We start from the raw sequence: 27,821 nt of genomic DNA on the forward strand, positions 1-27,821 counted from the left end.
CCAGCTGTGACGAGGGGCTCCCAGCTGTGAGGAGGGGCTCCCAGCTCTGACGAGGGGCTCCCAGCTGTGACGAGGGGCTCCCAGCTCTGACGAGGGGCTCCCAGCTCTGACGAGGGGCTCCCTGCTGTGACGAGGGGCTCCCTGCTGTGAGGAGGGGCTCCCAGCTGTGACGAGGGGCTCCCTGCTGTGACGAGGGGCTCCCTGCTGTGAGGAGGGGCTCCCAGCTGTGACGAGGGGCTCCCAGCTCTGACGAGGGGCTCCCAGCTCTGACGAGGGGCTCCCAGCTCTGACGAGGGACGAGGGGATCCCTGCTGTGACGAGGGGCCCCCAGCTGTGACGAGGGGCTCCCAGCTCTGACGAGGGGCTCCCTGCTGTGACAAGGGGCTCCCAGCTGTGAGGAGGGACGAGGGGCTCCTAGCTCTGATGAGGGGCTCCCAGCTGTGACGAGGGGCTCCCAGCTGTGACGAGGGGCTCCCTGCTGTGACGAGGGGCTCCCAGCTCTGACGAGGGGCTCCCAGCTCTGACGAGGGGCTCCCAGCTCTGACGAGGGACGAGGGGATCCCTGCTGTGACGAGGGGCCCCCAGCTGTGACGAGGGGCTCCCAGCTCTGACGAGGGGCTCCCTGCTGTGACAAGGGGCTCCCAGCTGTGAGGAGGGACGAGGGGCTCCTAGCTCTGATGAGGGGCTCCCAGCTGTGACGAGGGGCTCCCAGCTGTGACGAGGGGCTCCCTGCTGTGACGAGGGGCTCCCAGCTGTGACGAGGGGCCTCCAGCTGTGACGAGGGGCTCCCTGCTGTGACGAGGGGCTCCCAGATACCTCCTGGACTCCCGCTGGGGAGTGGGTACCAGCATGGGGCTCCCAATGCCCCCTGACCTAGAGGGATGCTTCTGTCACACGTGCACCAGTCACAAGTTGACCTAAGCCGGGTCATGGCATTTGACCCCTTGCCCTCAGTCCGTCTTTCCAAATGTCCCCTTTTCTTGGGATGACTTCCTGCAGGCACCTCTTCCTTCTTGCGCCGTGGCTGATCCTCAGCTTTGGCTCTTGCCAGGCAGAACTCCAGCCAGAGCAGAACTGAGAGCAACAATAGCAGACAGTAACTTGGCTCACGGTTAGGCAGGCTGGCGGGTCCCGGGAGAGAGACGGGGTGAGAGACAGGTGAGGGGACCTTTGTATGGAAGCCACGTTGAGACAAGTGCATCAGCCCACTCGCAATGGTAGAGCCACACAGTGCTCTGAGCATTTGGCAAGTGCCACTTGACCACCCCCATTCCCCAGATAAGAAGACTGAGGCGCAAGCTCCAGGGTCAGGGAGGGGCAGAAGTGGGCCTGGGTGGGGAGTCTGGTGCTCTACCCCACCACGGCCTCCGATCTGAACTGGACGCCATGATTGCACCTGTGTGCTCCAGGCACCAGGACTGGCAGGGCCGTGCCCGCTGGGTCTCCCGGATGCCCCCCTCCCTGCCCCGTGTTGTACAAGGACCCTGAGGACCGTCCCCATAGAACTGCAGTTTTCCCTGTGCTGATGCTGATGGGGACGTGGCCCTGCCTGCACTTCCATTGCCCTTCCTGGACCGTGGCTTTTGCCGGGGAGCATGGAGACGCCCTGACTCTGCCAAGGCTGTAGCCAGCCCAGTGCCTCCTGTGGGGAGGCTGGAGGAGCGCCCGTGGGAGCCTCCTGTGGTTCAAGGACAGAAAGGCGTGTGCAATGCTTCCTGCCACTCCGCACGCACTCAGCCAGGGGCAGTGTTCCCAGGGCCACACGCAGGTTGGGGGTTGGGGGCCTGTGGCCTGCCTGCCAACCCCTGCCCGGCTCTCCAGATCTCAGAGCACACTGGTGTCTGGTCCTCTGTGGTGGGTGCTGACCGACCCTCCAGGGAGTGTCAAGCGGAGATCGCGTTCTTCATGCCTCCAGTGTGCCCCGCACAGAAACCCTGACCGGGGACCCTCGATCTGACGCTCACACGTCGGGGCAATGAGTGGGAGTGGGGGCGGCATATTTTAGGCAGCTACTGAATGGCCTTTGCTGTGGCGTGAGTTCTGCATCAGAATGGGTATCTACAGTATGTAAGTATTTAAAACTCATCAAATGTGACCGAATGGCATGGGGCACAGCGTAGGGCCCCTCGGTGCTATGACCCTGTCACACTGGGCGCTGATTCGCTAACTTACCCAGATGAAAGGGTGCACCCAGCACTGCCCTCCCTCCTTCCTCCTCGGACGTCGCCATTGCATGAGGTTAGTCCCTAGCGCTCGGCGCGCTTCCTCATTGGCCTCCTGAGCCTGTGCCCACTGCTACAGAAATCCTTGAAGGTGGCGTTTATGCAAATAACACCATGCCACGTGTGTTCTTTGTCACTTACCTGTTTCTCTTTGTGTGTGAGGTTTGGCTGTGAGCCCGCAGACTCACTCATCACTCTGCAGTGCTGTCTGCTGTTCCACCCGGTTAGCAGGCTATGTCTCCATTCACTTATTTACAGACAGCTGTTCCTACCTTTCCTGTGTTAGAAAACAGAGAGGATTTTAGGTTGTCAGTCAAGGCATGTAAATAGTACCCTGTCCTTTCTCTTCTGAGTGTGCAGCCAGCTGAGAAGTGACAGAGCCAGGGGCCAGCGTCCCGGAGCTGGGGGTATCTGTGCCCCTGCTGTCTGCACACCGTGGAGCCCACCTTCCCCACAAGACCCCGAGCATCCTGAGGGAGATGGCGGGGCCTTCTGCTCTGGGGGCTCCGACCCCCAAGGAGGGCAGGTCTGAGGGGCTGACTGCAGAGTCCACCTGAATGCCTCCTCCCGCGCAAGACTGAAGGCAAGAAGAGAAGTCGCAAAGATGTCCCTGCTCCTGGTCCTCTTGCCACGACCTCCTGTGTGCCAGCATCCACGGCCGTCGTCCCATCTGCGTCTCAGCAAGCGTGAGAACTGCGCTGGCCCTCCCTCCTCTGCCCAGGCTTGATGTCACCCTGCGCCCCCTTCAGCCGCACATAGAAAACACGACCTCCCTTGATTCTCGCTTTCCTGAGAGGGAACATTCTTCATAGGAGCCTATTAATGGACCATGTCTGTTTTCTCTTTTGCAAATTGTCATTGAATATACTTTGCTCGTTTTTTTTTTTCCTTTCAGTTAAAAAATAATTCACAATTGATTTCCTGGAATTCTTGCATATTCTAAATACTGGTACTTGTGAGTTCCATCTTCATGACTCCAACAACCGCATTTATCCAGTTTTGTGTGCTTCCGGTCATTTCATCCGCACTACAGTGCTGTGCACGGGCTGCTGTCCCAGTTCCCAGGGCACAGGTGAGGACACTGAGATCCAGCCGTGCCAAGTCACTTACCCATGTGTACACCGTGTGTGGATTTGAAGCCACACTGCTTTTGATCCCTGTAATGTAGTGAGTGAGCTCGCAGCTGGGTAAGGATGGGTGCTGGGGGTGGAAGCCAGAGAACTACCTCTTCCTGGGCCTGATGGGTGTGAAGGGGTTGTCATGTATTCAGTAGGTCCACATTGATCCTGCCCTGCGGTGCAGGGGCCATGGGCACAGGGCATCTGTCACCTTACCCCACATCCCCATGTGTACAGGAGCAGTCCCAGTGTGTGCGCTCTCGGCCTCCCAAGGCTAGTCTGCTCTTGCCCTTCTTCACTATGGCCGCCCAGCACTTAGAATGTACAGCGACATTGACATCTGTCTCAACCCTTCATCCTCTTGCTTACCTTGCCCTCCCCTTTTACAGGTGTTCACTATTTGACAAGCAGAGAGCTATATATAGAGAGAAAACTCCAATCCACTGGTTCATATCTCACATTACAAACAGTGGTGGGGAGGGGAGGGATGGGGGATGGAAGGGGGCGGCAAAGCCAGAAGCCAGGAACAAAAGCCAGGTCTCCCACATGGGTGGCAGTGACCCAGTTGTTCGAGTCTTATCTGCTGCTCATCAGGCTCCCGGCTCCTGCTTGCTGCTCACGCAGACCTGGGCAGATCAGGACCCAGACCTGGCCACTGGACCCAGGCCCTCTGACATGGGAGGCAGTCATGCTCACCCCTCAGCTCAATGCCCACCCCAGCCCTTCTGTCTTTTCCGCCTTCCCCATCTTCCTGCCTTGCTTAACCGTCTTCCAGTTTGCTCGCTGCCCTGTCATTTCCACCAACAATGGCAGTTTTGCCTTTGAGGCTGTCAGCTGGCATGTCCTGCTGCTGGGTTGGCTTCTCTGATTTCCCTCAGCAGACCAAGCCTTTGAGGTGGGTGCCGTGTGTTTCTTGATAGCTCTCCTTGAGAAGACCAGCTTCCGCAATAGCGTGGGAAGCTTGTGCGGCTCTCAGTGGAAGGACGGATGCGCTGGTTATGTGACCTGGGGAGCCTGCTCCTCGGGTTCTTGCATGGAGTCTCTGATCTGCAGGATGCATTTCCCAGTTTGCAAGATGGCTGTGTTGACCTCTTGTACACTTTGTAGTGGGGTTTTAAAAAGAGTTTGTCAGCTGGGTAAGAAGGCGTGACTCCTTGGTCATTCAGCATAAATTCTTAGCTGTTAAGGAGGACACTGACAGGTGGTGCAGAGAGAACCTACACAGAATGTGGCGTGGCAGGGGCAGGCGTTGTGGAGCAGGGAAGTGAGCCACTCCGTGGGCGCCTGCATCCCGTACACGAGTCTGGCTTGGGTCCCACCTTTGCTTCTGATGCAGCTTCCTGCCAGTGTGCATTCTGGGAGGCAGCAGGTGATGGCTCAAGTACGTGAGTCCTTGCCACCTATGTGGGAGACTCAGATGGAATTCCTAGCTCTTGGGTTCAGCCTGGCCCTTCCCCGACTGTTGTGGGTAATTGGGGGAGTGATATAGTGGATGGTCCATCTCTCTTTCTCTCTCTCTCTCTCTCTCCCCCCTCTGTATATGTGTGTGTATTTTCTGCCTTCTAAATAAGTAATAATAAATGCATAAACTTTAAAAAATTAATGTGCATGGCATCTGTAGAAGGCTCAAAACCAGCCCTGGTTTCTCCCTTCCGACCACAGATTGTATGTTCACCTGACCCATTTCCGCACACTCCTCACCCTCCACCGGGCCTTTCTTTAAAGTCACTGCCTTGGCGTCTGTGCCTTACTTGGATCTGTGTCTGTTCTTTCTGGGGATTAGGAATCATGGCTCTTCTCAGTAGAGGATCTGTCTTCTTTCTCCTTTTCTCAGGGGAGGCACCTCGTCCTTGAGCAGGTTTCTGTGACGGGTTGCACAGCTCTCCCTGAGTAAGGCTGCAGACTTTATCTTTCATGCTTTCCATCAAATTATAATCTTAGTGTCCATGTCTTTCTAACCGTGTATCTCTCGATTCAGTCAATATCGACTGAGCTTGGTTCAGTCGGTTTTCCACTATTATAACAAAATATCCGAGGCTTTGTATGGTGTAAAGAAAATGGATTAAATTAGCTCACAGTGTTGGAGGCTGAGTCCAAGATCGGGCAGTCCTCTTGGTTCTGCCTCTGGTGAGGGCCCATGGTAGATATGGCAGGAGCAGATGAGAGAGGGAGAGATCCCATGGCAGGAGCAGGCCTGAGAGGGAGAGGGAGAGATCCCACGTCAGGGGCAGAAGAGAGAGGGAGAGAGGGAGAGATCCCACAGCAGGGGCAGATGAGAGAGGGAGAGATCCCACGGCAGGGGCAGAAGAGAGAGGGAGAGAGGGAGAGATCCCATAGCAGGGGAGCAGATGAGGGAGAGATCCCACAGCAGGGGCAGATGAGAGAGGGAGAGAGGGAGAGATCCCACGGCAGGGGCAGAAGAGAGAGGGAGAGAGGGAGAGATCCCATAGCAGGGGAGCAGATGAGGGAGAGATCCCACAGCAGGGGCAGATGAGAGAGGGAGAGAGGGAGAGATCCCACGGCAGGGGCAGATGAGAGAGGGAGAGATCCCATGGCAGGAGCAGGCCTGAGAGGGAGAGGGAGAGATCCCACGTCAGGGGCAGAAGAGAGAGGGAGAGAGGGAGAGATCCCATAGCAGGGGCAGATGAGAGAGGGAGAGATCCCACGGCAGGGGCAGAAGAGAGAGGGAGAGGGAGAGATCCCACGGCAGGGGAGCAGATGAGAGAGGGAGAGATCCCACAGCAGGGGCAGATGAGAGAGGGAGAGATCCCACAGCAGGGGCAGATGAGAGAGGGAGAGGGAGTGATCATGTGACAAGGCGAGAAACCAGGGGGAGATTGAGGGGTCAGGATTTCTGTTTGCTAACAACTCCCTTCTGGTAGAACTAACTGGGGTTCCATGAGAACTGTGTTAATCCCCTCTGTGGACAGCATGCCCAGTAACTTAGCCACCTCACACTAGGCCCCATCTCTTAAAGGTGCCACCACCTTCACACCACCAGCTCGGGCACACGGGAGCAGCCTGCTCAGCACTGTGCACTGACCCCAGTGCTGTGATGATCACGGATGCGACAGAGCAACAGCTCTGGCCCGGGAGTTGCCTGAATTGGTCCCCATCTGTGGGGAGCAACTCGGACTAGACTAAGTTACTGGAATTAAGACTTATTCTATGCATCTGCTCTCCCACAATATGGCGCTGAGAAGGGAGTAACAACTTCTACGCAGCTGCCTCTCGCCAACTTGAGTGATGACCTGCAGGAGCTGATCCTGCTCCTGATTGGAGGAGAGCAGCGTACTCGGCGTGTGGGTAGCAGAGTTGGGATTGGTGGAAGAGGACTATAAAGGAGGAGAGAGACAACATGCACCAGGAACATCTATCTGAAGGAACACCTGTGCAGCCCCCAAGAGAGCCGGCCGGCGGTGTGCCACTCCCCCGTGGAAGTGGGGATAGTGGCCAGGGGGAACCGCCCTTCCACGGAGGTGGAAGGGTCAGTAGCCAACCCGGGAAGAACCAGCAGCAAACCCAGGGAGGGCCGAGCAGACAAAAGAACAGCGCAGGGTCCTGTGTCGTTCCTCCACGAAGAGGGGGAGCGACACCCATCCATCCAGACTGGAATTAGGGACATTGGTAACAGGGGCTCTGTGCTCCATGCCTGGCAGGCTTCCCAGGTCTGGAGATGGAGAAGAGTTTCAAGGAGAGAATTGGGGGAGGCAGACATGAGGGCCTGGACCTGATTTCAGTTACTCTTATTTTGTGTCTTTGTAGAATCCACTGATTTGGGAGTTAGGGGCAATAAATGCAGCCTCTCTCCTGATGCATGGGATAACAAAATGGGGAGGAGAGTTAGTTGTGGGTTTTTTTTTTTTTTAAGTTGAATAGCTTTTGTTGAGAAAGTTCCTTAATGAAATCTCTTAGTCATTCTTTACTTTCTTCTCCATGTTTAAGCGAATCCCGTCTGTGGCAGCTTCATATTTCCTTGGGAACTTGTCCTGGGATGCTCACGCCTCCCACCCGTCAGCCTGGAAGTGTTCCCTGTCCCCCAGGCCCCAGAGCCAGTGCGTCTCACAGCAAGGGGTGTCACAGCACCAACTCCCACAGCTCACAGTGAAACGCTCACACTGGACCTGTCGCGGTGCCTGCTGTTCAGGAGTCCAAGTGCTGAAACAGGCGCTCTCACTTCCCGCCCTTGCCAAGGACAGCGTGGAGCAGGAGGAGGCCGTTCAGCTGAATCCGAGGAAAAGGTGTTGCCTTCCTAAGCAGGTGGGGCTCCTGGTGGATGATAGGGGGCACTGGTGTGCAGATGTGAGATCAGAGCCAGAGTCGCACCTGCTGTCTGCTATGATTCAGAGCCTGGTGCTTTCGTGGGTGTAATGACTATAATCAACAGTCTTGAAGTTAAACAATGCAAAGCTTCTTAGATGACTAATTGCACCTGAGTTCATTAATGTACACTACATGTGATAAGAGGGAAAGCTCCTGGTGATGACTCAGGCAGGAGTGTTAACCCCACCCTCCCCACTGCTCATGATCACAGACATCTTCAGTTTATGTACAAAGCATTTGATTTAAACATGATCCACTTTCATAGGCTGCCTATCTTATCAAAGAATGGTTTCGTATATAAACTATGGCACCCATTCCTACTTAATTGTTCGGAAGTAAATTCAATGTTTGTTATACAGTTCCTGCTGCCCATGTGAATAATGTGCAGCTGTGTGTATGATTCTGGGTGATGTAAGGGCCTCACTGGTTATGGTTAATTCCGCCTTACTTACCACTGAGTGAATGCTGTCACTTAGCCTGGACTATGCGTGTTGTGTTCACATGGATTTCACTAAAAGTTACGACCCAGCATATCTGTTCTTCATTCTTCTGCTCTATGTTTGAGGGTCTGTTTCTTAGATCTATTTTTAAGAATGCTGTTTGTAAGACCGAGTCCCTGGGGTGGCGTGAAAGCCACATAAGGGAGAAGGCACCTGTCTGAGAGGCTGGTCCGATGTACTCCCTTTGCTGGCCCTTCTTACCACTCCAGATAGCAGCCACACCCTGGAAAGGCACAAGTGGTCACCTCTCTGGCCTCAGGACCAGAACGCACGAACAGAGAGAGGATGTCTCTATCCCCACTCCTGCTGGGGAGAAGCCTTGCCTTTATCCAGTGGCACTTGTGACTATCTCTGGCATGGGGAGGGTGCCTTCACAGTGGATTCTCTTTCCCCAATGCCCGTGTTTCTGTAGGTGAGGCATCCAGATTCTCGGTGCGCCCACCTTGGAAGTGCCACGGGAAGAGGCGTCCTGCACGAGACGTGGGCTGTGCTTTGTGACAAGAAGTAGCATTGTTTCAAGGTTGGGTTACCCCTAATTACGATGTTCTGGGAAAAGAATAGCTTCAGGAGAGGAGGAGCAATTCCCTCGTCCAAGTGGAAAAAGGTGCCGTGGAGGCTGCGGCCGCGGGGCGAGGATATGATGGTGGCTGGGCCCGCCCGGCTCTGGTTTCCACAGTGGGGTGAAACGTGCGACATGGCAGAGGCCTCTGCAGACGGCACTTCTTTAGCTTCCTAGGACCTAGTGGTTAGAATGGGAACAGCAATTTGGAATCTGATCTGCCATGGAGCAGGCAGACCCTGGACCACAGTCCCTTATCCTGAGGTTGGCTTGCTGGCTGTCCCTGTTGACCACACTGGTAGGGTTACAGCTGTGGGTTAGAGAAATGAGCCCAGGGGCTGGCATTGTGGTGTAGCAGGTGAAGCCACTGCCTGCAGTGCTGACATCCCACATGGGCGCTGCTTCAAGTCCCGGCTGCTCCACTTCCGATCCAGCTCTCTGCTGTGGCCGTTGCAGCCATTTGGGGAGTGAACCAGCAGATGGAAGACTCTCTCTCTCTCTCTCTCTCTCTCTCTCTCATTCTCTCCCTCTCTCTGGTTCTTCTATGCTATTGCCTCTCTGCATCTCTCTCAAATAAATAAATCTTTAAAAAGAGAGAGAGAGAAATGAGCCAAAAAAGAACCCTGTGGCCCAGACTTCCAGATTGGCCCTGAAGACTGGGCCCCAGGCCCTGTGCTGGAACCCACAGCCAGGACAGTGGGGCACGGTTTCCCATCTGCCCCTTGCCAGCCCCTGTCCATCTCCAGTGGTGTAAGGCACAGTGCTCTGCTCCAGGACGCTGCACTGGCCATCCTGAGGCACGGAGCTGTGTGCTGTTGGAATGTGTGTGTCCAGGCAGCACGGACCTGAGCTGTGAGATGGACCACGAGAAGGCCCTGGGTCTCCACCAGCTTCTTCAGAGTCCACGCTGACTTCCTCTGTGGCGCGGCAGCTCTGGGCATGCCTGGCCGTAGCTTCTGGGCCGACTGCTGCGTTCACCTGGGTGTGGGGCATTTGATTTAGGACAGACCCTGCAGTAGCCGAAGCCTCTGCAGGGTACAGGTACGGGCCTGGGTGATGGCTTAGTGGGGAGGAAGTGTCCCGCTCTGCCCGCGTGGGGATCAGAGACGGCTTCCTAGAAGGGGCAGCCTGTGCAGGTCTGGGAGCAGCAAGAGGTCAGACGGGCTTTCCTGAGAAGGCGCTGCGGCTTGCGTGGGGTCCGGGAAAGCAGAGCGTGGGTGGGGCAGGGCTCTCCCTGAGCTCACAGTCCGAGGCCCAGCACTGTGTGTGTCCCAGAAGCAGCAGAGGTGCCCAGCAGGGGTCAGAGCAGAGCGCCTGAATCCTGGGCAGGGTTCACTGGGCTGTGGGTCCCTGGGTTGGGATGGGGCTGCCCTGGGCTGTGGGGCCCCACCAGCTCACAGCAGAGAGGAGCATAAATATGATGGAAGCAGACTTCTGCCATGGGACCTGGGACCTGGGCAGGGCTCACGGCAACCCCCATGTCAGAAAAAAGCTCTGGCTTCTGAGACCTCCTTGAGGGCTTTGGCCCAGGTTGGACCAGAAGATACATGGTGGGCATCGCAGTCTGCTGGCGCTGTGATCACAGAACGCCTGAAACTGGGAAATTTGTAATGAGCAGAAACGTTTCAGCCACAGTTCTGGAGGCAAGGAAGCACAAGACCAAGGTGCCAGCACCTGGGAAGGCCGTCTTGCTGCGTCACCACCTGGCGGCGGGGCCGGCGTTGTGGTGAACCGGGTTAAGCTACTGTTTGCAACTCCAGCTGCTCCAGTGCCCATCCAGCTCCCTGCAGGTCCTGGGAGAGCAGCAGCAGATGACCCAAGTGCTCGGGCCCCTGCTACTCATGAGGGATACCAGGCTTCTAACTTAGGCCTGGCCCATTGCGGCCACTAGGGGAGTGAACTAGAGCATCCCATCTCTCTCTGTCTCTGTCTCTCTGCCTTTCAAACAAATAAATAGTTAAAAAAGAAGAGCAGGTGGTGGAAGGTGAGTGAGCAAGAGGGACCAAGCTTGCCCTTTTGTAGCCCTCCAGTCACAGCCAGAGGGCAGAGCCCTGGTGACTGGTCACCTCCTATGGGTAGGCAATGAGAGGACACGTGCTCACACGGGGCAGTGGGCCTCTGAGCAAGCTGTCCAGATTTCCCACTGCTCAAGGCAGCCTCGCTTTGCCAGGGGCCTGGGGCAGGCTGGGGCCTAGGCTGGGAGTGAATCAGAGCCCAGCCTGGGTGCCCAAGGCAGACGCGGGTGGCGGGAAGGAGCCTGAGAGGCACCTGCTCACAGAGATCTTGAATCCAAACATCGGATCTGGCTCTCGGGAAGTGAACAAACCTTCCCAGAGTTGAGTCTGAACATTCAATATGAAGGTAAAGCTCACAATCAAATTTTTGATAAAGTTGCAAAACATTTAAGGAGATAACATCCCAGCCTGTGCACATGGGTGTGTTGACATCACCACTCCAGTGCCCTAAGCAGCGTCTCGGGCACGTGCTGGCCAGCCAACCCCATCTGACGGTGCGCTCCCCCGTGTGAGGGCTGCTGGGCCAGGCAGAGGCTGCCCTGGGCACCTGGAGCTGTTTCCTCTGCAGCTGCACACTCTGCTGTTTCCCTGGTGCAGCCGCTGGCACCTGGCAGAGGGGCCCTCCCCACCTCCCTTCATGTTCCCAACTTAAATGCTGCTTTCCCCTCCTCCCTGGAGGACAGCCCGGGGCAGGGGTGGGTGCCAGGCACACCCTGATATCTCACCCCCTTGCTCCTTGAGAACACAGGGGTGGTGCCCTCCCCCCTGGGGGCAGTACAGCCTGGCTCGCCATCATCCAGTCCACGTTTTGGGCCTACGGCTGTGCTCGGAGCCCTGGGAGGTGAGCTGCCGCTCATGTGCGGTAAGCCTGAGTCTTGCAGCTCAAAGTCTCTGCTTTGAAAACTCAGAATGATTGCTCCTTCCGCTTGCAGTGTCTGTCTGCTCTGGAGGCAAAGGTGCCGAACCCGAGGACAGACAGCAGCAGCAAGGGCAGCACTGGTTATGGTGGCAAAAAAAGAAAAAAAAATCGTACTGTGCCCAAAATATTTCCCAGAGCTTCTAAGGCACAAACCAGGTCACTATTCTGTTTTTGGGGTGCTCTGAGTTTGTCAAGGTTTCTTTTTCTTTTCTTTTCTTTTTTTTTTTTTTTTTTTTTTTTTTTGCCACACAGTCACACATAGAGAGATGCAGACACACAGAGGCACACACAGAGACGACACGCACACAGAGACACACTCAGACTTGCTCACACACACACGGGAGACAGAGCCGCACACAGATGCACACACAGGTCCTGACTCCCTGGCGGGGTGACTGGTCAGGCACCTGAGAACCAGATGTTCTGAGCTGGACTCAGTCTCGCTTCACGCTGTAACAGGGCGCTCAGTGTCGTGCCAGGGGGCGTCCGTGGGTGTCGCTTGTGTTCTGCCCCTCCCCAGTGGTGTTTGTGTCACTGATGGAGTTCACAGAGGCAAATGGGGTTTCCATGCACTTGGCCACCCCCTCCCCATGCATGTGTCTTTGAAAATGCAAATTGCCATCTGCTGATTTCTGCTCTCAGAGGCGGGGTGGGGTCTGCATGTGCTGGTCCTGTCTGGCCTTCACTCAGCTCAGACCAGCACTGGGACACTGAGGGGGTCACCTGGAGGGAAGTGGGGGGCAGCGGACTCTACCTCCTTTCCAGGGATGGATCTAATGACTTAACTGGCTCCAAAAGGCAGCGCTTGGGCCAATGGCTTTCAGAAGCACGAGAGGCAAATGTAAGGCCAGTGTTGGGGGCCATGGCGATACGCGTGGTGGATGGAGCTGGACCAGGAGGCCTCAGGGGAGCCCGGAGCTGCCGTGCGTTTGTAGCCAGGAGCCCCCACGCCTCACAGCCCAGCGTCCTGGGCAGGCTGTGCCTGTGCCCCTCAGCCCCAGGCCAGCACCCCTGCCCCCATGCCTCACAGCCCAGCATCCTGGGCAGGCTGTGCCCGTGCCCTCAGCCCAGGCCAGCACCCCTGCCCCCATGCCTCACAGCCCAGCATCCTGGGCAGGCCGTGCCCGTGCCCTCAGCCCCAGGCCAGCACCCCTGCCCCCATGCCTCACAGTCCAGCGTCCTGGGCAGGCTGTGCCCGTGCCCTCAGCCCCAGGCCAGCACCCCTGCCCCCATGCCTCACAGTCCAGCGTCCTGGGCAGGCTGTGCCCGTGCCCTCAGCCCCAGGCCAGCACCCCTGCCCCCATGCCTCATAGCCCAGCATCCTGGGCAGGCTGTGCCCGTGCCCTCAGCCCCAGGCCAGCACCCCTGCCCCCATGCCTCACAGCCCAGCATCCTGGGCAGGCTGTGCCCCTCAGCCCCAGGCCAGCACCCCTGCCCCCATGCCTCACAGCCCAGCGTCCTGGGCAGGCTGTGCCCGTGCCCCTCAGCCCCAGGCCAGCACCCCTGCCCCCATGCCTCACAGCCCAGCATCCTGGGCAGGCTGTGCCAGTGTGCCCTCAGCCCCAGGCCAGCACCACTGCAGGCATGTTTCCGCCTTGCTCCAGGAGAGCAGGAGCGATGGCCACACCGCTGGTGGCCAGGGCCTGCTCCGAGGACTGCCTGTCTCTCCTCCCATCGGCCCTCCCCTGCCTTCCCTGTTTTGGATTCTTCTTAACTGACCAGCTCGGAAACCCTGGGAATGCTCCAGGCCAGACAGGGGGCATCTTGGCTCTGGGACAGGGATGACTCCTTGTGATGAGCGCTTGGGCAAGAATTCAGGAGCAATGTATTATTTGCTCAATTTTGAAAGAAACATCCCCTTTCCTCAAAAGACAGTTACAGAGAAGTGCAATAGGCTGACAGCTAAAACCCCAAGCTGCTCTGAGGGAGGTGGGAACAGGTGTGTGCCTGCGCCCAAGGAGACCTGCGACCTGCCCTGACTCCTCTGTCCGTGCCTGCCTTGTTTTACACACCCTAAAATGCTTGGTGTTTTCACCGCATGTGCAGGGGAAGAAAAAACATCAGTGTTTTCAGGTGAGGACACTGACAGCGTGACCCTGACCGCGGGCTTGTGTTTCAGGTGTCCCCGTGCGAGCGGTGCCGCTGCGAGGCCAACGGCGAAGTCCTGTGCACAGTGTCAGCGTGTCCCCAGACTGAGTGCGTGGACCCCGTGTACGAGCCCGACCAGTGCTGCCCCATCTGCAAAAACGGTACGTGCAGCCCGCCAGGGACAAGGGCACTGCTGCCCACTGCTTCCCAGGGAACGGAGTCTGTGTACGTGTGTGAGGGTGAACACATGTGCCCCGCACACACATGCACTTAATGTGATGTTTTGGCCATGTGTGGGGTGTGGCTGGGAGTTGCGGTGTAGGGAAGTCTCTTCTGTCTTGGTGGTATCAGCCCCATGTTTTATGGATGTTAAGTTCTTTGGGAAGCACTCAATTTCCACCATTGAGGAGAGTTACTTATTTTAATTTAACTTTGTTTGTTCTTGCAAAGCTCTTTCTCTGTTTCTAAGATAAATCAAACATGCTGCTTGGGCTCAATTTCTTTTCATTACTAAGTGAATTAAACTCGGAGCATACTTGAATATTTGTCATAAACAAATTAGGCAGGAAGAGAGCCCCCTTATTCCCAGGGTGAGCCCCTGGGAGATCAGAAGCCTTGCTGGCATTTTGAGAATGACAAGCAGATGTTCTTGGTCTCAGTGTAGCCAGGGCGTGGTTCCCAGCCCTGAGTAAGAGGGTGATCCTGTACGCGAGGTCTGAGCACTGTTCCGGGCATCACTGGTTTGGAGAGTATTTGATGAGAATGGGCTTAGCATGGTGGGAAGGGTGACAGACAGAGAGGTTGGGGACGATGTGGAAGAGGGCACACTCTGGAGATGCAGTGAGGGACTGGTATGTCCGGGTGCCATCCCACGGCGCCTGCTGGGTCTCCACAGGGGAGCATGGCGCATGCCCTTGTGATGTCATCAGCCCCTTACCTGGGGCCGCTGGGCCGAGGCTTGGTCAGTGGTGGGCAAGCTGTGGGTAGACAGTCAGACAGGGGTGTTTGCAGTGTTTGGAACAGCTGTGAGGTGCCTGTCATGCCTGTCAGAACTGTGTGGTCCATGAGGTGCCACACATACCTTTGTCTATCCACATGCCCAGATTTCGTCACAACGTGTCGTCTCACACTTGAAATAAATAAATGGAAGAAAGAATAAAGTTCCTTTTGATGAAGGGTGGTCCTGAATGAGCAAGATTGCTGGTTAGAATGTAATGATTACAGAGCCCCGGCACCACCAGTCCAGGGGATGTCAGTGGACAGTGTCCATAGAAAGACACTAGGCACTGGCCACATGATGAGGCACTGGCTATTCTTAGTGTGCATTACTTGTGAAGAAGCTTTGACTCCTTTAGCTGAGAATCAGGTCAATGCCAGCTGTGAGATGGAGGGAAATGAATATACTTTGCTCCTATTAATGAGAAATAATCGGGGGGCAGAACTGCAGCTTGGGAAAGGAGAAGTCGGTGAAAAGGTGGGCGGAGTTCCCTGGGGCTGGGCTGGACTGTGGCAGCACCGCTGCTCTGCCAGCAGAAGTGAGGGCTGCCTTTGGGCCATAGATCTCTCACGGTGGGGAAGGAACTGCGGAGTAACTTTACTTTCAGTCAAATGATATTGAGCAAGTGGTTTAAATACTGGTGGATCAAACACTTGGCATCTTAAGTATCCAGGATATTTCACATTTCTCTTCCAATTGTGATTAGAAACAAAGCTTTGGCTTTAGATACCTGGAGAATCTTATTATGGTGTTTACAATAGATGGAAACACGAGATTTTGATATCTCAAGCCTTTTTTAATATGCCTTTTTCTTTTATTTTTAAAAAAAGATTTATTTATTTATTTGAAAGGTAGAGTTACATAGAGAGAGAGACAGAGTAAGAGAGAGATCTCCCATCCTGTTTCACTCCCTAAATGGCTGCAACAGCTGGAGCTGGGCTGATCTGAAGCCAGGAGCCAGAGCTTGTTCCCATCTCCCTCACGGGTGCTGCCTTCCTAGGAGCATCAGCAGGGAGTTGGATCAGAAGTGGAACAGCCGGGTCTCAAACCGGCGCCTATATGGGACGCTGGCACTTGGGATGCTGGCTCTGCAGGTGGCAGCTTAACCCACTATGCCACAGCACCGGCCCCTAATCTGCCTTGTTCCCTAGGAAAATCTTAGAACTGAAGAAAAGTTTAACTAATTGGACAAGAGCCAATTATACATCCCGTGTTTACCCATTGTTAGTGTTTTGCTTCATCTCCTCTGTCTCTGCCTTTGTCCTTCTTGCTCTCCATCTTTGCAAATAAATAACCCAGCACCATAAACAGATTTACTTATTTTGGCAGGGACAGTGTATGTTCTATTTATACCACCACCAGCAGGAAATCTACCGAGTAGAGTTCAGGATTTCTTTGCAGTTCTTTTGCCCTTAGAATTTATTCCACTTAGGTGGACAACCAGAGAATTACCTATTAAAGGTATTTGACTGAATTCTTTATCATGTGTGGATATGTTAACATTTATAAATATTCAAAATAATTTGTTTATATTCAAAATTTTGTCATTCAAGATATAATTTTATTTTTGAGTAAGCAAAAAAAATCGAAAGTGAAAGCTTTATAAATAAAGTGTACTTAGAGACACACAGTATGTTTTATTGTTGCACTGATGGTTTGAGCAGCCTGGAAACTTCTGAATGTCCAGCCTTGACCTGTGTACTTGAGAAACAGCATGGGATGAAAGAAGGCAGGATTTTGTGGAGGGAAGTATGGGAAAAATTAGAGATTTGCAGGAGTTGATTAATGTGTGTTTTTTAAAAACTAGACATATGTGATATCATTGGCTGGATCCAGTTATATCAAAATAGCAGACAGCAACTTCCTTTTTCAGGAATAAACTGAAGATAACTTGCAATGTGTCTAATCACATTTGTGTTTTGTTTGACAGAACTTGGCTTTCAGCTGCCTCTAGTGCCAGGGTGTTCTGACCTTGTCAGGGCAGGCTGGATGTAGAACCTACAGTGCAGGAGGGCTAGGAGACTGGAAGGCTTTTCCGTCAGAAGCTGACACACTGGCCTACCCGCCCAGGCGGCTGGAGCACGCGCAGGGGCCCAGCCCTGCCTTCCCACACGCAGAAGTGTGTTTGCTTAAAGAACTGCACACCGGTCTGCTGTGTCACGCGTGAGGGCACCAGAATCGGTGTTCTAGCTGAAGTCAGTGCCTGGGTAGAATTAGGGTGGTGACACAGGCAAGTCCTGACTGCTGGTCTCCTGGGCCTGACCTTTGCCCCTTACTTCAGCACGTCCTGACCTGCAGCCTGAAATAGCTCACTCTCCCCGCAGGAGGAAAATCGCGGTTCAGTTCCCACTGCCAAGGTCACCCGCACCAAAGGAGCAAGAGTTGGAACAAGAATGCCCTGAATACAAATAAATGATCACAAATCAAATGCATTCAGTGTTGACTTCGCGTAAATCAGTCTTCCAGGGTGTCACATGTGGTAAAATGGATGTTGCGTGGCACTGCTTTGGTTTTTTCCTGTCTCGCTTTCTCCCACAACGGCACACACCACGAGCGCCATTTTGAACTTCCAGCGGCGCGCTCTCCAGGCAGGCCTGGGTCTTCAGTGCGCATGTCTGCATGCGGCCGGCTGCAGCAGTCTTGCTTTACGGCTAGAGGAGGAGGACGTCAGTGCTGAAACAGGAAGGCCGGCGGGCATCTCGGGGTGGAATACGGCACCCACGTGGCGGCCATGTCGCACGGCACCCACGGGGCGGCCATGTCGCGCGCGCTCCAGGCCTGGAGACCCAGCGGCGTCTCCCTCCGGTGGTTACCTGCGGCTGCGGTTTCACAAGAAGATGGGTATGACCAGTTTATTTGGCAGGAAAATGACAAACTTAGCATTTGTAAGCGGAGCCCCGAGGTGTCGATGAGACGAGTCCGGGCGAGTCCCTGCCGAGTTGAGGTCTTGTTTTCTCCCGCGTGTTTCAGAATCGTTAGGTGCGCGCGGGCTCGAGTGCGTGTCGTTCCCACGAAGGACAGCCTCCCCACGCCAGCAGGCCTGAACATGCCCAGGATCTCACCGGAGAAGCCGCGGCGCAGTCTCGGGGAAACGCGCTGTGGTTATTCACGGAGGACAGGCCTGTGTGTGCGCAGACAGAATGACATTCGGGTTTCGCGAGGTTGATGAGGCTGAAGTCAGCTGCGCTTAGCTTGCCGGCAACAAACAAGCGGAAGCGAGTGAAGAACCGAAGTTGCGAGTAGCAGCATGCAGCTCAGCGAGGCAGGGCCAACCCTGCGGCCTGGCACGGGCCCCCGAGCTTGAGGGAGATTAAAGAAGCCCAAGTGAAAGGAGAGAGGGCATTTTATGATCACAAGATTAAGTAAGGGAAGATGCGTGTTGGACTCAGACTCATCCATTGACTCAGCACAAATCCGGTCAAAAATCCACTGGTGTTTCCGGGTCTCCCATGCGGGTGCAGGGGCCCAAGGACCCGGGCCATCCTCCACTGCTTTCCAAGGCCTCAGCAGAGAGCTGGATCAGAAGTGGAGCAGCCGGGACCAGAACCGGTGCCCACATGGGATCCCGGCGCTTCAGGCCAGGGCCCTAAACTGCTGTGCCACAGTTTAAATAATACATTAGTCAATGAAGAAAACAGATCTTGGAAAAAAACTGAATAATAAAAAATGAAAGCAACGTACATTTTGTGGGATGATGCTAAAGTGGCCACTTAGAATGAAATTTATGGCTTTAAACATCTATGTCAGGCAAGGAGAAAGCTCTCAGATCAATAATGTAAGCCTCTACCTAAGGAACTGGTAGAAGAACAGCAAATTATTCCAAAAGCATGCTGACAAAGGGAATATAAGAAAAGTGGAAACAAATCAATTAAATAGAAAATAGAAAAGCTTATGAAAAATTGAAGTAAAACCAAGTCAAGTTAATTCTTCGAAAGTTGATTCTCTGAAAGGATTAATAAAATTGACAAAACTTTGACTAAGTAACCAAGAAAATAATCGGAAGACACAAACCAGGAATACAGGAGGGGGCATCACTGTTGACTCTGCAAAATTGAAAATGATTGTAAAGCAATATTAGAACAAATTTGGTCCAACAGCTCAGGAAAGTTGAGAGAAATCAACAGATTTTTAGGAAAACACGAATTGCCAAAAATCAACTGGCTGGCGCCGCAGCTCACTAGGCTAATCCTCCGCCTAGCGGCGCCGGCACACTGGGTTCTAGTCCCGGTTGGGGCACCGGATTCTGTCCCGGTTGCCCCTCTTCCAGGCCAGCTCTCTGCTGTGGCCAGGGAGTGCAGTGGAGGATGGCCCAGGTGCTTGGGCCCTGCACCCCATGGGAGACCAGGAAAAGCACCTGGCCCCTGGCTCCTGCCATTGGATCAGCGCGGTGCGCCGGCCGCGGCGGCCATTGGAGGGTGAACCAACGGAAGACCTTTCTCTCTGTCTCTCTCTCTCACTGTCCACTCTGCCTGTCAAAAAAAAAAAATCAACTGTGTTCATTTCTCAATTGGCCTAAAATAAAAATTAAAATTATAATAGAAGCTTCCCAGAAATAAAAGCCTAGGCCTACATGCTTGCACTGGTGAAATCTGTACCAGTCTTTCACAAATTCACTCAAGAAATAGAGGCAAAGAGGGCACTTCCAAGTTTAATGTCTGTGTCTGGTAGGACCCTGATACCAGAGCCGGAGGAGGACATCACACACAGATTAGAAAACTGCAGACCATGTCCCTTCATGAGCACACATGGAAAACTCATTCACAGAACATGAGCAATCTCAGTCCAGCGCTATGAAAAGGATTATGTACTAACACCAAGTGGATTTATTCCAGGAATGCAAGGTTGGATTAACAGTTAAAAAATTAAGACGGTGATGTAATATACCATATTAACAAGATGAATGTCAATAAAGACCACATGTGATCTCAATAGGTGCACAGAAGGTATTTGACAGTATCTAACACTCATTAATGATTAGAGTTCTCCACAAACTAGACATAAATTGGAATGTTTTCTCCCTGATAAAAAGCAAATGTGAGTAATTCATAACTAACAATATGGGTGTTCCCTCAATACCACAATGATCAGGGAGAAGGCAAGGATATCCACTGTTACCACATCTACCCTTCAATGGAGTAGCAGTTCTACATAGGGAAGGAGGGAGGAAAGAAGGTAGGAAAAGAGGACAAATTAAGAAGTAAAATAGCCTTTATGGAGAGAGGACATGAGCCTGTATATGGAAAATTCTAAGGATTTCACTTGTGCACACGCACACACACCACTTTTAGGACTAATAAAGAATAGTACCAGGCAGATACACAAAAACCATCAGGGAAGGTGTTGTGGAGCAGCTGGTTAAGTGACCACTCAGGGTGCCTGCTTGCCATAATAGAGTTTGGGTCCTTGTCACACTTCCAACACAGCTTCTTTATGGTGTAGCCTGGGAGGCAGTGGGTGTTTTGGAAGTGAATCAACAGATGGAAGATTCTCTCTCTCTCTGAATATATGTTTGATGCTGCCTTTACATAGATGAAAATAAATACTTTTATAAATGAATAATTTATATCAAATTGATAAAATAATTGGAATAACATAAAAAAGAATAGAACTTAACAAAAAACAAAATTGGGAGATTTGAACAATGAAACATTAAAAATATTGTTGAAATAAATTAAAGGAGATACTAAAAATAGATGTTTCATGAGTAGAAGTTTCAATATTATGAAGATGAACATTCTATCCAAGTGGAACTATAAATGCAATTCCTAAAAATTCCAACATCCAATTTTTTTTGGTAGAAATTGACAAACTAATCTTAAAATTCATATGGAACATAAAGGTTATCCAAAACAATTTTGATAAAGATCAAAATTGGAAATTTTGTGTTTGCCAGTTTCATAACATATTAGCAAGTTATAATGAAGATAATGTGGTGTACAAATGGATATATGAAATAATAGAAAAAATTATCAGAGTCTAGAAATAAATCCAGCATGCAAATCATTACATATTTATTCTTCACCTGGGTGGTAATGTTCTGGGACAGTTAGACTTTCACATGCAGAAATCCCGAAGAAGACCTACACCCTCTCTTCTGTTTCCGTGGCTGCTGGGATGAAGACTACCTCTCGAGAGCCGTTCTTTGGGCACTCCTCTGTAGCACACTTCTTGACTCATGGGAGAAAATGTTAACACGAAATGAATCATAAACCAAAATAAGAAAGTTAAAGTGTATAACTGTTAGATTAAAATGTTTGAAGAGCATCTTTATGACATTCTTACATTCAGCATAAAAATCAGAATCTGTAAGAAGAAAAGACACTTACAAAGTGAATCAAAATGTAAAACTTTTGCATTTTTAAAACACTAATAGAAAAATGAAAAGACAACTCCTGGGCTTCAGAAATAATTTGCAAATCATATATCTGATCAAAGGCTGGTATCCAGTTGTATAAATAACTCATACAAGTTGAGAAGGCAGCCTGATACAAATCGGGCAAAGGATCTGACCAGACACTCCTGCCAGAAGATGAAGCAAACAGAAAGTAATCACTAGAGAAGATGCTCAGTGTCATTAGTTCGTAGGGAAATGAAAGCTACAGACACAGTGAGATTCTTCCACACCCCTGGAACGGTTGCAATGAAAAAACACTAAGTGAGGCATCTGCGAAGTTGTGGAGAAACTGGAGCCCTCCAGCGTTGCTGGGGGGCATGTCCAGGGGTGCATTCATGTTACAAAACAGTTTGTCATTTTGTAGACAGCCCATCCTAGGATTCTTCAGAACACACAGAAGCCTCTGGCTTAGTAAAGCTTTCTGTCCTGCAGGTCCCCTCTGTGCCCTGTGTGCCCAGCACCCCCACGGGCCGTCCTGCAGTCACATTGCTCGTCTTCCCTTGGGCACTGCACTCCTCCACGCTGTCTGGGACTCTCCTTCTTGGGAATGAAAGTGCAGAGTCATCTCCTGCAGGCCCTTGTGCTTCTAGACGACCAACTGGAGAGTCCACCGTCCTCCGCTTGTTGGGACCTAGGCTCCCAGCACCTGTTGTGCATCAGAGCCACACACACCCACCGCTGGGCTCCATGCCTAGACTTGCTCACCCGGAAGGGCTGGGCTGGGGCCGGAGACCCTGCATTCTGATGAGCTTGTCCATGTTCCTGTTGCTGCTGGTCTGAGGAGGACCCCCCTGCAAGACCACTGTGTGTAGAGGCTCCTGTTCTCACACTCTTCTTGAGTGTTTCCTTTCCTGATCAGACTCCATGAAAGCAGAACACAGGAGAGCTTAAAGGAATGAGGTTGTTTTCAGACTTCAGATGCATTTCCAAATGCATACATAAATTTATGGTTGGTGTTTATCTAGAGATATTATGTATATTATATATATACTACATGAATGTGTATTTATGTATTATATGTGTGTATAAAATATATATATATATAATATAAGATAGAGATCAGAGAATAATGTCCTAAAATTTGAAAATATCAAGGCAGAGAGAAACTTGCTGAATAGTGAACCAAGATGGAGTAGTCTGATGCAGAGTGTGTTCTCCATCCCCCTGCTAGTTAAAGGATTGCCATAAAATTCAACTCTCAGCTTCCAAAAAGAGAAATGTAATGAATATCCACCACAAAAAGAAGTGCGCAATTCTGCTTTCTGGGTACCGCGACCTGGAGGAAATGACTTCCTAGTATATATTTTTCCTTAAAAATAAATACTAAATAAACGCATGCTTAGTGAAAAGGTTTCTGCTGCCCGTGGCATTCCCCAGTGTAAGCCTATCACTGCACTCCAAGTTGCCAGTGCAGATCTGTGACAAACAGCTTCTGTTTTACTCGTATTTTGGTTTTGTGGGAGTAATGATTTAGAAGACATCACATTAATCCTCCTAGGGCCCAGTGAGCGTCAATCACTTATTCTTCTTTGGAGAAGCACTTGACTTTCCCAGCCTCTGTAATAGGTACTTCCACACTGCACCTCATTCTTCCTTAACCAGTCTTAATTATGGTTTGCCATTGCCTGTTCCAGGCTTCCGTGCTCAGCAGTATCTTCAGAGAGCTCTCGGATCTTCTAATTTCTGGCAAGTTAGATAAAAATGGGGATTGGATGAAGTTTGATCTCTGAAATTCAGGAATTTAATTTGTTTTCATCACCTCCTGAGGTCTTGAATTAGCAGCTTTTTTTTTTTTTTGTAAACTTGAGAACATTTTAAATTAGTACATTTGTTTGCAAACATGGGGGCATGATCTTATTTTTTAAATAAATGATTCTAGTTACAGATATACTGCCTCCAAATATTTGCTATGAGTTCATTAGAATGAAGTACTTTCAAGCACCTGGATCACTCCCAAATGCCCACACAGACAGGGCTGTGCCAGGCTGAGGCCAGAAGGCGGAAACTCCATCTGGGTCTCCCATGAGGGTGGCAGGGGCACAGGTACTTGGGCTATCATCTGCTACCTTCCCAGGAACATTAGTAGGAGGCTGGATTGGAAGCGCTGAGTAGCCAGAACTTGAACCTGAGGGATCGGCGCTGTGGTGCAGAGGGTTAGGGTCCTGGCCTGAAGTGACGGCATCCCATATGGGTGCCAGTTCAAGTCTTGGCTGCTCCTCTTCCAATCCAGCTCTCTGCTATGGCCTAGGAAAGCAGTAGAAGATAGCCCAAGTCCTTGGGCCTCTGCACCTGCATGGGAGACCTGGAAGAAGCTCCTGGCTCCTGGCTTTGGATCGGTGCAGCTCCGACCGTTGCGACCAATAGGGGAGTGAACCATTGGATGGAAGACCTCTCTCTCTCTCTCTTTCTCTCTCTCTCCCTCTCCTCTCTCTGTGTAACTCTGACTTTCAAATAAATAAATCTTAAAAAAAAAAAAGAACTTGAACCTGATACTCTGATATAGGATGTTTAACCCTCTATACCACACACCCGCCCCCAAGAAAAAGTGCTGTTCTGAGTTCATTGTGCTCCATTTCCAATTAGAGTTTGTGATCATGGATTTCTCAGTGTGTTTCTGGAGACCCAGGTTAAAATATGGCCCCTACTAGTCTTGGCTATGCCATTTTCACTATGGTTTTTGACCCTGCTGGGGCCCAGGCCTGGAAATTCTCTGAGCAACACCTCTATGTAATGCTCTTTGAATCTCTAAGGATGCATGCCTACATGTCCTCACTGGGAGACCTGTGGCCAGCTTCCTAAGCAAATTGATCCCACTAGGAACCGATAGCTCCATTCGTTTTGTGCTCTGGCTGAAGGAACCCTGGAGATACTGTAGGTAAAGATCTCGTCTTGTTGAACAGTTGGTTCTCCTTTTCATTTTTGGAGGCATGTTTTCCGCATGCGCATGTGTGCAGTTATAGAATGTTGAAGCATTTATTATTTCAGTGCAAATACAAACATAATCAAGTTATGGAGCCTGCCCTTGATGAGCTCATGGTCTAGAAAGGAGGTCGCCTTGTAAACAACTTATCTTTGCTGTGCTACTTGCATTGTGATGAATGTGGTAGGGGAGATGGGAACACTTGAGACCCCTGCCGTGGGTTTCACCATGGATGCAGCCTTCACTTGCTTTTGAATTACGTGACTAGGAAGCGTTCCCAGCAGTGAGATGATCCGGTTGAGGACTGGGAACATTTTCTGATGCAGATCACTGTTGGATTACAAAGGTTGCAGGAATTTAGAAAGCCTCTGATTTTTTATGACCTTGCTAACCTTTTAGTAGTTTAATTTATAGAAAATGGTGCCCATTATTTCAAAATTGGACACTTAACTTTAAAATATTTCGGGTGGCATTTTCCCTACCACATGTCATACTTCTCTACCTTCTTACCAAAATAACTTCGAACATCATCGAAATGATCCTGCATGACTGAAGGTCATTGAAGTGAAGCCCAGTTGGTGGACTGCCCTGTGAGGAATTGCAGCCTTCAGAGTAAGAATTGGAGTAAATCAAAGGACATTTCTGTGCCTGTAAAATGCAGATATTAAAATAGCTACCTTTGTGGATGTAGAGACCATTGAGTAACACCATTGATTTTGAAGTTTTTTGTTCAGGCGGCAGATGCGGACTGATTTTTGCCGTCTGCCTCAGGAGATGAAATGGAAATAAGAAGACCCCTGGAAGCGCAGGTTATGTGAAGGTGAGCTCCAGAGTGTGTGCAGGATGCCACGCGGAAGAAGGCCTTCGGGGCCATAAGGGAAGAGGAGGAGGAGTGTGCGGGTCCTGGGCTGGACCACCTGTCGAGGCTTAGCGTTGCCCTCCTAATGAGCTAGCATAGTCCTGAATCCTGGAGGTGGAGGGAGCCCTGAGGAGTATGGATAGGGCCTGCAGCATGGGGACTGCCTGGCTTAGGAAGGGCTTTTATGCCTTGTGACGGAAGTTATATTTAGCTGGGAGAGGGCAAAGCAGGGATTTTTAGGATGGAAACGGTGCAATTATAGTTGAGTCCTGCAAAGCCATTCTGGTTGTGGGGTTCACAAGGAGGCTGCTATTGCTTCCAGAGAAGGAAACAGCAGGCTGCACGCTGGTACAGGCAGCGGCTCTGGGGAGGAGCAGGTGCAGGAATACGACACTTCAGAGGTCACGGCAGCTGCCCTCTGGCTGGTTCTGTAGGATGTGGAGCCATCAGAAGTCTGCAAATGGGTTCCTTTTCAGGTGCAGGTAATGGAGGCAGGAAGAACAGTTGGGAAGTAGGTCATAGGCACTGCTGGCAGACCACAGCTGTGAAGGCTCCTTGCTGTACTCTGAATGTCAAGTTGGAATGAACTCCTTAAAGAAAGGCAGACAAACCCTGGCTGTGGAGCTAGACAGAGGAGGCGTTCTGCCTGATCCCGCCACCACCACCCCACGCGCGCACACACACACACACACCATGTCTAATTGGCTTAAGCTCGGCAGTGTCTCACCTGCAAAATCAGGGTAAGCTCCGTGAGGATTAGTATGTCAAGTGCTGCTTATGGAAGGGAGAAACTTCAGACACTTCCTCCCTGCCTCCGGCCCCCGCAGGCTGCCCTGCAAGTTTTGCTTCTTAACAGCACCACCCATCACCACAGCTTTTCTTTCCAGCAGCCCCCGAAGCTTGCTCTGTGAGCACTGCAGGTTCAGTTTGCAGCTGTATTTCCCAGGTAGGCCACTCGGGGGAGCTCCCCATCCCTCCTCCCTGGAGGAGATCTGTCCGGGAAAAGCCACTTGGTCATTAATGCAGTGGCCTGAACTGTCTCCAGCCTGTGTCCTCAGCGGACAGGAAATCAACTGTCACAGCAGACAATAAAGCTGTTCATCCCAAGACATATCTCTGCCACGTCCCCAGGATGATCAGTGGCGCCGTTACCAGAGGAAACTGGAATTGCCTCCAAAACACTTACATGGGTGCCTTCCGCTGGAGTGATGTGTCCGCGGTCGACACCACGAGGAAAAACAGCCCAGTGGATGACTTGCCCAATCTGTCTCTGTCTCCAGGAAAAGAAGCCCATGAATATTCGTAGCAAGGATTTTCAGTGGATGCTTCCAGGGAATGCAAAGTACCCTCTTTGTTGATCAGGAGGCACAGCCTGCCCTCACACTAAAGGCAAAACCGAACCCTTTATTTGTCTTTCAGGAAGATAAACTTCAGGTATAAAGGACTGCATTACTCCAGGAGGTATCCATAAACCTCCAATTCTGAAAATTGCATCGCATCTTTTCTAAAACAAATGCCTTCACTTAAGAGCGGTTGCAATTTGCTAATCCTGACAGCTGTGAACTGAATGTCTCTTTAATCACACATTCACTGAATGTCTTTTGAAAGCACTTTAGCCATCATCGAATGAGGCATTATCATATGGGGGGGGGGGGAAACCATTGCCAATTCTTTAATTAGAAACGCTGAAATTTTTTAGATAATAAGAATTATGTGCCTCTGGAGTGTCGATATTTTAGCCGTTGCTGCAACATTATTCTTCCAATGCTGGCTACAGAGAGTAGTTGCTTGACAGCCCTTTGGTTACCTGAGAAGCAGATTAAGCTTAGTTCAGAGGTACACACTGAAATTCTCCCCAAGGAGGGCCTCCAGTGCTGGGGATGTCAGCGTCCAGCTCACCTTAGCTGGGGAGGGCTAAAAAATGGATGGAAGCTGAAAGAAGGCAGATTAGAAGGCAAAGCAAGGAAGAGAGTCCTAATCAGTAAACTCACTCTTCTGCAGTAGTCAGAGGGTGGAGGTTACCTTCCCAGATAAACACTTCCCCTATTGGACCAGACGCCCTGAAGAGCCGTCCGCACTAAGGATCTGCTACTCAGTGACATAACTGCATACGTGTCTGATAGATGACCCAGTGATCTCTTTGGGATATACAAAGACAACAGTTCTCTTTTCTCTGATTAATTCTCAGGTTTCCTTGTTTTACCCAATCTCTTTGCACCAGCAAATCACTCGACATATTAACAAGATAGACACTTAAAGCCTATCTTTGTTTGCCTTTGAAGATGTGTAGAGAGATGAGGCCATAGCCCCTTCCCCTTCAGCAGGGCACAGAGAACCACAATTCCAGGCAAGGGAGGCTGGGAAGAGGAGCAGACCATGCATGGGGTCTACAGCATAGTTGCTAGGTCTGCTCCACCTGCCTCTAGGGCAGACTGACCTGTGGCCTCAGTTTGCTCGTCTGTAAAATGACATCAACAAAACAGGAGATAATACTTCTTTACCTCTAGAGATAAAAACGCAATATGATTTGAAGGGGTGTGGCTGCCTTAGCAAACAAAGTCACTGTTAGGAGAAGTCATACATCTGCTGCTGACTAGATTTTTGAAGGCCTCTCACCTGGCCCCTTGGGCAGGCCGACCCCTTGGCATTCACCAGCTTTCCAGCTGGTCTGGGCCCACTTCTGTCATGGTGACGTGAAGTCCCTTCTCTTGTCTTGAGTCTGCACCACACCGCCGATACTTCCCTTCAGCTGTTTGTCCTCAGTTTTGTACTGTACCCATGATGCCTCACAGCCCTTCCCGAACACACTTGCCAAGGCTGATCTTTACCATGCCGAGTGCGTGGCTGCTCCATGTTCACGTTCACAGAAGAAGGAGTCTGTTAGACTATGGCACTGACCATGTTCAG

General features: G+C 51.5%; 1 protein-coding gene across 1 annotated transcript in view; it reads left to right on the top strand.

Moving 5' to 3' along the window:
* The window catches only part of VWC2 (von Willebrand factor C domain containing 2), a 103,293-nt gene that overhangs the window by 15,616 nt on the left and 59,856 nt on the right, over positions 1-27,821 (top strand). Inside the window, exon 3 of the mRNA XM_017337642.3 lies at positions 13,776-13,905. Within this exon, the coding sequence (XP_017193131.2) occupies positions 13,776-13,905 (130 nt within the window). The remainder of the gene's footprint in view (positions 1-13,775; positions 13,906-27,821) is intronic.

The sequence above is a fragment of the Oryctolagus cuniculus genome, chromosome 16, assembly GCF_964237555.1.
Source record: "Oryctolagus cuniculus chromosome 16, mOryCun1.1, whole genome shotgun sequence".
Lineage (NCBI taxonomy): Eukaryota > Metazoa > Chordata > Mammalia > Lagomorpha > Leporidae > Oryctolagus > Oryctolagus cuniculus.